We start from the raw sequence: 13,771 nt of genomic DNA, 5'->3' as shown, positions 1-13,771 counted from the left end.
TGGATAACAACAGTCATGAAGAATGAAAAGAAATATAAATCAAAGTGATGGTAAAGCATGAAAATTCCATTCTATAAAAAATTGATGAACAAGCTAATTTAAGGGAGGCCCGGAAAGATTTACATGAACTGATGCTTAGTGAAAGAGACAGAACAGGGATACACTGTATACAGTATACATCATCATAAGAATGTGTGATGATGAACTATGAAAGACTTGGTTCCTCTTAGTGGTTCAAGGATTCAAATCAATCTCAATAGGCTTTGGACAGAAAATACCAGCTGCATCAAGAAAAAGAACTAAGGAGATTGAATACAAATCAACACATACTATATTCACTTCTTTTTTTCTGTTTTTTTTTTTTTTTTTAAATATCTCATGGTTTTTCCCTTTTGCTCATTTTTCTCTCTCATAATTCATAAAGCAATGTGTATTAAAAATAAATAAATTTACTAGGGAAAAAAAAAGGCAACACAAGACTTAAAAGACACAAACCCAGAACAAAATGATTCTAAAGCATCTACAAGAAAAGCTTCAGAGGAAAAAGTGCTTTCCCACAAGATCAATTAAAATACTTATAAGAGATTAAATTAGGGTTCAAAAAAAAGAACTAAAAATGATTTCATCCATGAAAGTGCTAGAAGAAACAATTGGAAAGAAAATCAGGATGCTGGTGGAAAATAGATAAGAATTATAGAAAAAAGAACTGGAACAAGAATTAACAGTCTGACACAAGAAGTAGAAAACAAAGTGTAAAGTTATCAAAAATATCTGACCTAAAAAACAGATCAGCAAGAAAAATATTAAGAATCATTAAACTACCTAAAAGGTATGATACCCTCTTTCTACCTCCAAAAAGAACCTGAACATCATATTTAAGGAAATTATATTGGGGGCGGGAGGGAGAAGGGGATTGGGGGAATTGAACTATAAAGATCTAGAAACAAAGGATCTCCTGGTTACTTCCTAAAAGAAATACCAAAATAAAAACTTACAGGAATATTATAGGTCAAATCCAGAGTTGTCAGGTCCTAAAAAAAAACAAAAAACAAAAACAAAAACAAAAACCTTAAGTATTTTCTCTGTGGTAGCCCCTTTCTCTTGATTTTTGTCTGAGTAGATAAGGACCCTTCAGTCATCATTGTGAAATTTAGATTTCTTAATCTAATCCCATGGATGAGAGAATAAAAAAGTAATAGTAAACGTTTATAAAACAATGGCTGGGGAAAGGGAAGGATGGGATTAAGGCGAATATGAAAGAAGAGTACAGAAAGGATGAATGTGGAAACATAGGAAAATGATGGGGGGGAAAAAAACACAGAGCAGGAAAAAAAAAAAAAAGTTAAAATTTCCTGTCATTTTTCACCTATCAAAAAGATGAGAGTAAAGGAGTGGAAGGGTTTTCTGTAAAAGCAAGCATTTAATATTAAAAAAAAAAACAAAAACAAAAACAACAACAACAAAACCCACAAAACTCCAAACCCCAAACAAACCAAGAGAAAGATTAAGAGCATAGTTGGTGGGTTGTCTGTAAAGAGATCGAAGGCATGAAGAAAGAAGACATTTAAAAACATATTAAAGAGTGATAGGTAGAAAGTAATATAACCAAATACTCCTCTGCTGAAATTTCCAAAAGCCTCTATAAGTATGACACTGAGTTTTTGGAAGTTATTCTAATTGGACACAAATTGTGATAGGTTCAATATTAAACTGGTGACACTTCAGTGTAGGCCTGAGTCATGTGCAACAAAATAGCCTAGCTAACCTCAAAGACTCATTTCTAAAAGTTTGGTCACAGTAACCATAAACTCATCTAAAGTAAGGAAGGACTTTGCCATCAGTAGAACTTCCCAGCATGGTTTATTACATACATAATAGAGCTGAAAAAGACCATAGGGACTGTCTAGGTAATGGCTTCATTTTATAGAGAACTGAGACTTGATATTATATTTATATAACTTTTCAATATAACATCTCCGGCAAATAAGAAAGATTACAATTCCCATTCACTTCTCCATACTTCCAACCCAAATGCTGTAGCAAAAATATCTATGTTTGGGGCCAGTCTCCTCTACACTTAAAAAAATTTGATGTAGGTACTAATAATACTTATGTAACAAAAATAGTGAAAGTATCAAACAAATATAGCTTCTACAATATTGGCCAACTGAATTTCTTCAAGTGATTGAGTTCAAAACAGAATCATACAAATGAAACTTATTCTTAGTCTTAAAAAATGTAATATGACAGTAATATCCTGGTTGCATATTATTCAATAGTTGAATGCTAGTATTATGTGGTATAAATCATGATGACACATGCCATAAAATAATTCCTGGTAGTTATATGACTTCAGAATATTGATATATTTTAAACTCTTCAGTGAATCTGTATATTTAAAAATATTTTGTGATCAGATTCAACAAAGCACATAAAGCTTCGAGAAGTGCAGACATTCAAATCATTTTAATTCAAGAAATTTTATAATTTATGAACCTGAACATTCAAATAAACTTGTTAGATGTTCAATGTGATCATCCAGTTCAAGTAGTTATGCCTTAAGAAGTGCAAAAATGAAGATAAATTACATCTTCTCCTTAAAAATCACCTTGTAAAGCAAAATTTTAAAAATAATTCAGAAGTTCCGGATTCTGATTTTTTTGCAATATATTTGCTTCAAATCCTTCAGAATATCTATTGATGATAGTTAATTTACATATTTACACACCAAGATTTAAAACAAAACCTTGAGTTATTGAGTTTGAGGACAGAAGGTAGTTTCTTAAAGTGTAATCTTTGGGAACTCTATGCCAATCCAAAAACAAGACCTCTGTGATTTTATTGCAACCCTATATTAGAAATGCTTTAAAGCAAACCAGTTTTGTCTGAAATGATTCTTAAATGAGCACTTTAGTGGTTTAGGAGTACTACCATATCCAACAAAGCTGAATTTAAAACAAAAAGCTATATAACATATTAAATTTATGTAGGGACTTTGTTCTCAAGTTTTAATTCCTACAAGATTAAGTTTGCCTATATTTGTAAAATACTTTTTGGTCAAAAGCATTTTTCTATGTCCCCATACTTTGGTATATTGTCACTTTATCTTTGGGACAACCTAAACTGAAGCAATTAGTTGGAAGACAGAATAGTGAGGTCAACATTAGTATTTTATCTTGCTAATACAGTTAACTAAATCAGTAGAAATTATCTTCAAAAGGTTTAAAAAAAGAGAGAATTGGTTAACTGCACAAATCTTTAAAGATAGGAGGTAGGTATTATGTGCCTCTACGATGAAGATAGTTAAGATTCATTTGAAAAATAACTGAAAAATATCATTTAAATGTTTCATGAGGAAGACCAATCAATATTTGTAATTTACAGAGATTAATATAATCTCTAATGCCTAACTTTTACTGTATTCCAGATATTAATAACATGTTGATATCACAACTTGTAGTCCATGGTCACATACTATAGCCTTATTAAAGATACTACAAAGAAAAGCAAAAACTACAGATAAAAGTTTCACATGGATGGTATTATTAAAATCTATCTTGGACAAAAATTCGTTGTAATGAAGTAAAAAATGTAATGCTTAGGTATTGCAGATCTGAGTTTTATTACTAGAACAATATTTTCCGGTAGAATTGCTATTTTTAAAAGAGGTCTTAAATATGGCACAATTATTTGTTCTCAGAAATGCAGGACCACCAATGCACCAATGCAGCTAACAAAGTTGTTTTTTCCCTAAAGTAATTCAAGGTAATGGGATAACAGTGCATTAGATGACAATTAGGCCAAAAGAAAATTCTTGATGACAGATTTTTCAAGAACTAGAAAAAATGTAAAAATTTTTCCTTATAAAAAAGGATTAATTATTGTGAGCAAATGATAAGTACTGTACTTAGTGATGATCACACTGTAATAATCAGTGAATGTGGAACAACTGCATATATATATCTGCATTTCCAACTTTTTCCACCATGATTCTAAATCAAGGTAAAAAAGAATTTTGTACAAATTCAGGAAGGTTCTAGTGTTGGCATCACGATTGCCATAAGATGGTACAATGAATTAAGAAATACTTTAAAAAGTTTTTTTATATATATATATATATATATATACTATGTAAAGTAACAGGGCAAATTGGGGAGCAGGAGAGAAAAGAATAATATTCAAAGAAGGAATCTCTAATCTGTGGTTGATCTCCGATACCAAAAGCGAGCCCGGAAGTCATCACTGCAAGTCATGAAGCCAGGGTTGGTGGGAGAATGTACTATACAACGAACAATATTGTTGTGCCCCAGGGAAAGTAAATTTCTTCGTTCAGCTGTTCTCGAGTCCCAGCAGCAAAGACTAATTGTCCTTTCATCAGGAAGTAATACATAATCTTCTGTGTGGTTAAAGACTGCTTGAGTTCTATGTACTTGTCGTCCACTCAAGCCAGCACCTGTAAAATATTAGATTGTTAAGCTTCTGAAGATGTGTTAAGTTGTCATGAAATAACTTCATACTTGATCAAAGAGCTAAAGCACTTTAATTCCATAAAAGCTCATCATTTCCAAATTATAAATTAAAGTTAATCAGCTCTTTCAAATATTCTCATAGGGCAAAAGAGGTCAATTACATCACTACCACCAAAAAATTAGCTATTCATTGTAAAACAACAAACTTTGTTTTAATGATATATAATGATATGATAAACATACATAATCAGAATGCACAATACTAATAATGTACTACAAAAAGAATTGGCCAATTTATGAAATACTGCACCCTGCTGGCCGAAAAAACTCACAAATAAATACCCAAACAAATAAAATGATCTCAGTACTTTGAAAATATAAAGGATTATAATGATTATATGGTCATCTACAAAATGAGGATCACAGGATAAATGATTACCAACAACTCAACTAAGAGTCCTATGCAGAAACACTGCAAAGCCCTGCACGTATTTTATTAGAAAATAAGCAGAATTAAATACTAAATACTAAATTACACTATTATGTGATACAGATGCTAGATGATTATTTCCACTATTCCTCCTATTGGTTAATTTTTTATTCAATTCTTTTGAAGTATTCTAATTACTTTATGTTATTTATATCAGCTATTTAATGGTTACTCATACTTTCAGTAAATTTAAGGTCATATTTCAATACTTCATGTACTTTCTGGATTCTGATTGCTCCATTTCATAGAAAAGAATCAAAACACTACCAAGTTTTTAAAATGAGCGATATCATCTTAGACTGAGCAGAATTCAATTCTAATAATGTGGCATAATGGAAAGAGCATTAGCAGTGGAGTTAAAAGGATCTGGATTCAAATCCAACTTCTGTTCTGACAGTACACGCTTAACTTTGGGCAATCACAATCACCTTGGATTTGTTTCTTTAACTTAAAAGAGGAGGCTGGACTAAATTGATCTCTGAAGGGTATCTTCCAGCTCTAAAACTATAATTCTATATGTAACCCTCCTCACCCCCCCTTTTAACATTAATTTTTTTTCTAATGATTTTTTAAAATTAAAGCTTTTTATTTACAAAACATATGCATGGGTAATTTTTCAACACTGATCCTTGCAAAACCTTCTGTTCCAAATTTTCCCCTCCTTCCCCGCACCCGCTCTTCCCCTAGATTCCAGGTAGACCAATACATGTTAAATTTGTTACAATATATTAATAACATTCATTTCTTAAGATTTTAAGCTCCAAATTCCTTCCTTCCTTCTCACCCTTAACCCTTCCCTTATCCATTAAGAGGGTGAACAATATGATATCGATGCAATGTAAAATAATGTAATATATATTTCCATATTGATCATGTGGGGGAGGGGGGAGCAAGGAAAATAAAGTGATAAACAAAAAGCAAGCATCAATCTGCATTCAGAATTCATTAGGTTCTCCATCTGGAGGTGGAGCATTTTTCACTGGTTCTTTGGAACTGTCTTGGATCATTATCTTAATTATAGTAGTTAGATGATCTAACCAATGGCATTACAGAGTAAAGTATGCTCCAGTATAGTTTTGCTATGTTCTAGTTGTGTGGTCTTAGGCAAATCACTTCTTCTGTTTTCTCACTTATACAATGGATATCAATACAACCAGGGTGCTCATTATCATCTCTATTATTTAATATTATACTAGATAATTAGCTGTAGCAATAAAAGAAAAAGAAATTATAGGAATTGGAATTGGCAATAAGAAAGCAAAACCACCACTCTTTGCAGATGCTATGATGATGTACTTAGAAAATCCTAGAGAATCAACTAAAAAACTATTTAAAATTTTTAACAAATTTCGCAAAGTTGCAAGATGTAAAAATATTTGGGAGTCTACCTGCCAAGACAAACCCAGAAACTAAATGAACACAACTATAAAGCACTTTTCACACAGATAGATCAACACCTGGAAAAAATATTAATTGCTCATGGATAGGCTGAGCCAATATAATAAAAATGACAGTCCTACCTAAATTATTTATTCAATGCAATACTAATGAAACTACAGCTAGAAAAAACAACAAAATTAAGCTGGAAGAACCAAAGCTCAAGGATATCAAGGGAATTACTAAAGGAAAAAATATAAAAGGAGGAGGTCTAGCCCCACCAGATCTCAAAACTGCATTATAAAGCAGATACTTATCTGATACTAAGAAAGGTGAATCAGGGTACTAGATTAGGTCCAAACTACAATATAGCAAATGACCATAGTAATCTAGTATTATGATAAACCCAAAGTTCTATACTTGTGGAAAAAAAACCTCTTATTTGAAAAAACTAATGGGAAAATTGGGAAACAATATGGCAGAAATTAGGGAATGACCATCATCTCACACCACATACCAAGAAAAGTTCAAAATGAATACATAATTTACACATAAAGGATATCACCATTAGGAAATTAAGAGAGCATGGAACACTATGTCAGATGTATACACAAGAGAAGAATTTAGGACCAAAGAAAATAAGAAATCATTACAAAATGTAAAATAAGTAATTTTGATTACATAAAATTAAATTCCACCCTCCCCTTGCACAAAACAAAATCATTGTAACCTAAATTATAAGAAAAGCAGAAAATGGGGGGCTTTTTAAAAAAACAAATCTCTTTGATAAAGGCAAATATATAGAGAACTGAGTCAAATTTATAAGTCATTCCCTAATTGACAGTCAAAAGATATGAACAGGCAGTTTTCAAAAAAATCAAAGTTATCTATAACCATGAAAAATGCTCTAAATCATTAGAGAAATGCAAATTAAAACTTTGAGGTGCCACCTGACACCTATAAAATTGGCTAAAATGATAGAAAAGGAAAATGTTGGACACTGGAGGAGAAGTGGGAAAACCGGGACACTAACACACTGCTGGTGGAATTATGAATTGATCCAATTATTCTGGAGAGCAATTTGGAACCAAGCCCCAAAACTTATAAAACTGTACCCTTTGATCCAGCAATACCACTACTAGGTCTAAACTCCAAAGATACCCAAAAGAAGGGGAAAAAAAAAACCTATGTGTTAAAAAATATTACAGTTCATCATTCAGTGATGGCTAAGAACTGGGAAGTGAAGTAATGTCCAAATGTTGGAGGAATGGCTAAATAAGCTGTTTATGTATGATTGCAAGGGAATATTTATTGTGTAGAAGAAACAAGTAGGATGATCTCAGAAAAAGCTAGGAAGCTTTACAAGAACTGATACAAAGTGAACAGAACCAGAAAAACATTTTATACAGTAATAGCAATATTGTTTGATGAAGAATTGTGAATAACTTAGTTATTTTCAGCAATAGAATCCAAGACAATGCCAAAGAACTAATGATGAAGCATACCATCTGCTCCCAAAGAACTGATATTTGAATACAAACTGAAGGATACTGTTTTTCACTTTCTTTTTTCCTTTTATTTGAATCATCATAAAAATGTTTTACATGATTGCACACGTACAACCTATAATTTAACTGCATCTTAGGGAGGGAAGGAAGAGAGTGAGAGAGAGAGGAATAGAATCTGGAATGCAAGATTTTAAAGAAATGTTAAAAAGTTTGAAAAAATAAAATGGACATGATACTTGTATCAGGAAACTCACAGGGTTGCTGTGTAGCTCAAGCAAAATAATATGAAAGTATTTTGAAACATTAAAACACATGACAAACATAAGATAGTGATATTATGTATTTTCACATACCTGTATATCTGACTAATGTTCGTCCTGTTGAAATCTCCCATAATTTAGCTACAGAGTCCTTTCCACTTGAAAGAATGTATTTTGAATTTTTGGAAAAAATTGCAGAGCAGACTTCAGCACCATCATGTGCTTTCTCAAAAGTAGTAATACAACGATTTGAAACACCATCCCATAATTTGATGCAGCCATCTTTACTACCAGTCACATACATGTTGGCACTAGGATTATAATTAACCGAACATATTGCATCAGTGTGTTGATCTTGAGGGTTGCAAGACACAAAACATTGAAATGTATTGATATCATAAAGCCGAAGGGTTGGATGTTGGGTTCCAACAAGTATGAAGTCTCCAGAAGGATGAAATGAGATTGAACGTAACATTTCAGCTTCCTATTAAAGAGAACATTAGACTTATGTGACTAGGTGGCACACAAATATGTTAATTATGGGAAATATGTTGCTTTAGAACGAAACTCATTAAACAATTTCTCCCAAGCACTACTGTAGGCAAAGGACTATCCAATTGAGTAAAATTAGGTTGGTAGATATAGAAAGTATTTTGGTACAACACAGTCAATGTTATGACAGTGGAAAGTGGAATAAGCTTCAAACCTTGACACTCCCACTTACTAGCTGTGTGATTTTTGACAAGTTATTTCGCCTCTCAATTTGTTTCCTTAACCATAAAATAATGAAGTTGGACTAACTTTCTAGATCCCTTCCAACTCTAAGTATATATTCCAAATCTAATCATTTCCTTAGTTGGTCCCATTACTTCCCAAAATTTAAATAGAGTATTGATCATTTTGAAAAGAATTACTAAGTGAATATTATGTTATTTGCCCCTTATAATTAATTTCCTGATTAGTCATAGACTGATGTCACCTTTCAGAAAGAGTTTGGTGGTTTCAAATGAACCAATTTTCTGGTCTCTTTGTAGCGAGGAACCTAATTTATAGTTAAGTTTATATAGTACATAGAAGATGGGTTGAGATGATGGGGATAGAAATAATATTTTTAAAATGCTAAGATTCCAGCCTCTAAAAATTTTTTTTTCTTAAGGCTAATTACTAATGATGGTACTTATCAATATGAGAAAGTGAAATGAAAATGAATTTTTGTGGTATTTTGCTGAACCTATATAAGGTTGGACACTGTGGATGGCTTTTAATTATCTAATCACTTGAGGGGGAAAAAGGACGCCTCTGTCATCAGTGTACTTAATATTTAAATATATGCACCCAAAACAAGTATCAAACATTTTTCAACCTGAATGTATTTGAAGGCTCTTTTGGCAGATGGTTTGGAATAATCAAACAACTTAAGAGTATAGTCCCTTGAACCTGATGCTAGAATTTGCTCCGTTGGGTGGAAAGCTAGACATGTAACTTCATCCACATGATCATATAGAGTTCTGATGACAGGATGATTTTCCATATTCTGCTGGGCAGTCTCATTCATCATCACCTAGAGGCAAAGGGGAAAAAAATCATATCCAGAAAAGCAGAATGTATATGTGTATGTATATGTGTGTATACACACACACACACACACACACACACACACACACACACACTTAAACAAGTTATACAATCTTAAAACCTATCTGTGAGGCAGTATGACACAATTATTTAGGAATGGCCTTATTTTTATTGGACTTAGAAGTCAGGAAAACTGGGTTCAAGCTATGTAATCTCAGTAACAGTAGGGAAAGTGTCAGTCTATTTTAGTAAAGGGAGGATCCTTTATATACTATGATAGGATCCTTTTATAAATGAAGTCAGAACTTTAGCCAAAAAATAAAAAAAAATTATTTAAAATGTCTTAAAGTATGGCTCCATCTGGTAAAAATATTATGACCATACCTCTATTGGCATAGCACTTTTTGCTAACATTCTTTCTGTATCTAGTATCTTTATTGAAGCATCAGCAGATCCAGTAGCTATTAACTGTCCATCTCTACTGTAAGTAGCCACACGGCATGGTCCTTTATGAGATGTGACATAGCAAGTTTCGTATTCTGAAGCCTCTGGGGACATGGTCTGAACATCTGCATCAAATTCCAGGTCAATTCCTGTGCCTGGAGCAACTGTATCTGAACGTCCAATTGCATACTGAACAGCACTATCATCATTTTCCATTCCTGAAAGAGAATATTAGGGGAAAACATTTATTTCAAAATTTTAAATTTATGGGCTCCCAAACTGCAGGAATAAAAAGGACTATTGGCTGACAACTTAAGGAAATAAGGATAAAAAGAAAACCAAAAAAAAAAGAATTAACACACCTGGCATGAAATTATTTCTTCCTTCTCTAAAGCTCTTCTCTGATATTCTTAGTGATAATGCCCAGTAACAGGGGGTAGGAGACGTTTAGAGCTCAAAATGTCTGCCACCATGATAGTAATACTCTTGAGAATTTATTTTTCTTTGTTTATACTTTGTTTTCTCTAACCTGTTTTCTTTTACCCCTTGTTTGGGAATCAGTTACAATGATCACCATCAAACCAAGTTTAAAAAAAGTTACAGGAACTCAGTTCTCACAATATTCTTCGAGAAGTAATATACTCTTATCTGTTACATAGTTAGAGCAATAAATATACATTCAAATGCACATCTAAAAAACCCATGCTCCAAATCGCAAGATACCTAGTTTGATGAGATGAAGGAGCTGTTCAGAGGGTGCACACACAGACTGAGGCTTGATTTCATTGATGAGACCATTAGCAATATTGATATACCCATCATAGAGCAGTTGACTGATGATCAGTTTATAGAGTTGCTGGCGATCTTTTAAGCTCACTTTTGTCCTATACATTTTGGTGACAATCACCTTTCACCTGCAAATGAAGAAAGCCAGAAACTGAAAACAAATATAACAACACCCACAAAACCAAAATATGATCTTTTTTTGTTTCACATACTTAGTTTATGTTTCTAAATTAAGATAAGCCCTTACACCATTTAAGTAAAGATGAATAACTTCTGTAGTACTGGGCACTTTACTCATCTCAAGGTAATGATAAAGAGCAGGGATTCTCAAAAAACCAAACCAAACCAAAATCAAAACCTCACCAAATTCTGAAAACTACATTTCAATGTAATTCTTTTCCTTTATAATCTTTTTTTCCCATTTAAAAACATTATTTTGAGAAATCCTAAGGCTTCACCATACTGCTAACAGGGACTATGATAGAAAATAAGGTTAAGAACCCCTGTTACAGTTACACAGAAAAATAGGGAGTTTTCCCTATCCCCTAGGCAAAGTGTTTACAGGTAGGTAGGCAGTCAAGTTAAGGTACTACTAAGGGGAGGTAAAAAGATATGCCTCAGGCTACTTTCAGGCAGGAGACCATCTGGGAAAAGCAAAAAAAGATGACATGGGATCATCCCAGGTTAGAGGAAAATGGAAAAGATTTTTAGAGGATGAAATAAGGAAGAAGAATAAGTTGACATGGGTTTTAATCTATTAAGAGGGAGAAGTAGCTTATTTATGGGTGGTATTTGGATGGTTTTGCTCATTACTTCTTACTAATGAGAAAATTATGGCAGGTTTATGAGTTTTGATTTTGACAACCCTAGGTTGGTATATTTGGAGAGGAAAAATTAGATGGCCAGGATCCTAAGATCGTTTAGATCAGAGAATTAAGGCTGGTAGGAACATAATCATAAGCCTAGAGCTGGAAAGAAAATCAAAGGCCATCTAGACCAACTCCCTCATTTTACAGATGAGGAAACTGAGGCCATGGAGAGATTAAGTTACTTGTCCAAGGTCCAGAAGTGATATACAATGGACAAAATAAGGATTTGACAGTCTGAATTCAAATCTACCATTTTTTGTCCTGTGCTAAACTGAATTGGGGTCAGCTAGGTGGTACAATGGATAGTCTTGGCCTGAAGTCATCTTCCTGAGTGCAAATCTGGCCTCAGACACTTACTGGCTTTGTGACTCTGGACAAGTCACTTAACCCTGTTTGCTTCAGTTTCCTCATCTGTAAAATGAGCTGGAGAAGGAAATGGCAAACCACTCCAGCATCTTTGCCAAGAAAACTCCAAATGAGGTCATGAAGAGTTGGACAGGACTGAAAAAAAAAATGACTGAACAACAAGAAAGCCGAGTTAGGAAGGACCTTTGACAAATGCATCTCAACATAATTATTTTCTTTGCAATCTTATTTTACCCATTTAAAAACATTATTATGAGAAGTCATAAGCTTCACTTTGCAGACAAGGAAACATGACTCTTTTCTGGACCAGCATCATGATTCTCTTTCCTCTCTTAAGTCAGGGTATCTTAAGCCACAGGAAATCACACACCTTACAGGTTACTGTCACAAATTAGTAAGATCTAAGTTCCTTGATAGTGGGATTTCTGTCTTTGCACACTTAGCACAGAGTAAGAATTTAATAGACATCTGTCAGACAAATTTTAAGACTATGGCCCAGAGAGAGGAAAGTAACCTTGGCAAAGGGCTCAGAGGCACCAAGGAGCAGAACTCCTAATTCCCATCTAGGATTTCTATCCCCAATTCCTTCCCAGTACACAACGATATCTGTCAGGCATGATGATGGTAGTGATGGGTAAGAAGGAACTTCAATTCAAATATTAAAATCATAACATGCCTCCTGTTAACTAAACCAGAGCTTCTTAAATTTTTTCCATTCCTGGACACTTTTCGCCTGAGAAATTTTTACAAATATGTAATCATAACAAGTAGATTTATAAATCAAACGCTTACTGATAATAAAATATAAATTTATTTTTAAAAAATTATCTTGTCTGAGCATAAATTTACCATTTATTAAAGGCTAAAACAAACGCGTACTAATGAGATGGATATACTTGTTTACTTTTATAAAAAGAATTAAATCTTGTCGGAAAATGTGTTACTTTCTTTTACTGTTGCCAAATTTCTCGAGACCCTCACATACAGTTATGGGGTCGCGACCCACAGTTTACGAAGCTTTGGACTAAACTACTTCCCTGGGTACCGGCGGGGGAGTCAACGTTAAGTACGGAGTCTACATCTGTCGGAATGCGCAAGGGGCCCGACAACAGACGAAGTTTGGGGTGGTTGGTATTTGCTTGGGGCCGCGAATGAGGCGGGAAGGCTCGACCATGCCGGGTCCCGGGGCAGCTTCCTCCCTAATCTTGCCAAACCCGTAGCAGCCCCTACCTTTCCGCTCTGCGGCCCCCTCGTGTGACCCGTCTCGAAACCACTCTGGAGGATACCATGGGGGGCCGGTTTCGGGCCTCTCTGGACTCAGGCCTCGGCCCGGACCCTCTCACGTACCCGGCCTCCCCGGGCCCGGCACGCCCCCTCGTTCGGTTCCTACTTCCAGATAGCGCACGTACGACTCCAGACCCTTTTTCCGGCATCCTGGACCCCCCATACCCCGGCGTTGCAGAAGTTGTGACTTCGGCTCACGGCTAGGTGCTCATACCTGGTCTCCGGAAACTGGTCCGCTGCCGCCTGACTAAAGTAGCGCCAAGAGCTGAGCTTGTAAAATGGTGGCAAAAGGCTCGAACGAGCCTCCTAGCACCACCCCCACGGCGCATGCGTGCAGGCTGGA

The 13,771-nt window shown here is 34.5% G+C and overlaps 1 protein-coding gene across 3 annotated transcripts; it reads right to left on the bottom strand.

Moving 5' to 3' along the window:
* Positions 1–1,400: 1,400 nt before the first annotated feature.
* On the bottom strand, positions 1,401–13,752 carry CSTF1 (cleavage stimulation factor subunit 1). Of its 3 annotated transcripts, XM_051976623.1 has the most exons (7): positions 13,643–13,697; positions 12,136–12,295; positions 10,847–11,037; positions 10,064–10,341; positions 9,468–9,665; positions 8,198–8,588; positions 1,401–4,453 (listed from the first exon to the last, which is right to left on the bottom strand). In XM_051976623.1, exons 3-7 carry the CDS (start codon positions 11,013–11,015, stop codon positions 4,194–4,196), a joined length of 1,296 nt encoding a protein of 431 aa, XP_051832583.1. In that variant the 5' UTR covers positions 11,016–11,037; positions 12,136–12,295; positions 13,643–13,697; the 3' UTR covers positions 1,401–4,193. The 3 variants fall into 3 exon arrangements, with proteins under 3 accessions (XP_051832583.1, XP_051832582.1, XP_051832584.1); XM_051976622.1 differs by lacking the exon at positions 12,136–12,295 and having other exon boundaries at positions 13,643–13,752; XM_051976624.1 differs by lacking the exons at positions 12,136–12,295; positions 13,643–13,697 and adding an exon at positions 13,375–13,627.
* Positions 13,753–13,771: the final 19 nt, after the last annotated feature.

This window comes from Antechinus flavipes, chromosome 2 (assembly GCF_016432865.1).
Source record: "Antechinus flavipes isolate AdamAnt ecotype Samford, QLD, Australia chromosome 2, AdamAnt_v2, whole genome shotgun sequence".
In the NCBI taxonomy this organism is placed as follows: Eukaryota; Metazoa; Chordata; class Mammalia; order Dasyuromorphia; family Dasyuridae; genus Antechinus; species Antechinus flavipes.
This window is presented reverse-complemented; position numbering and strand designations above follow the sequence as displayed.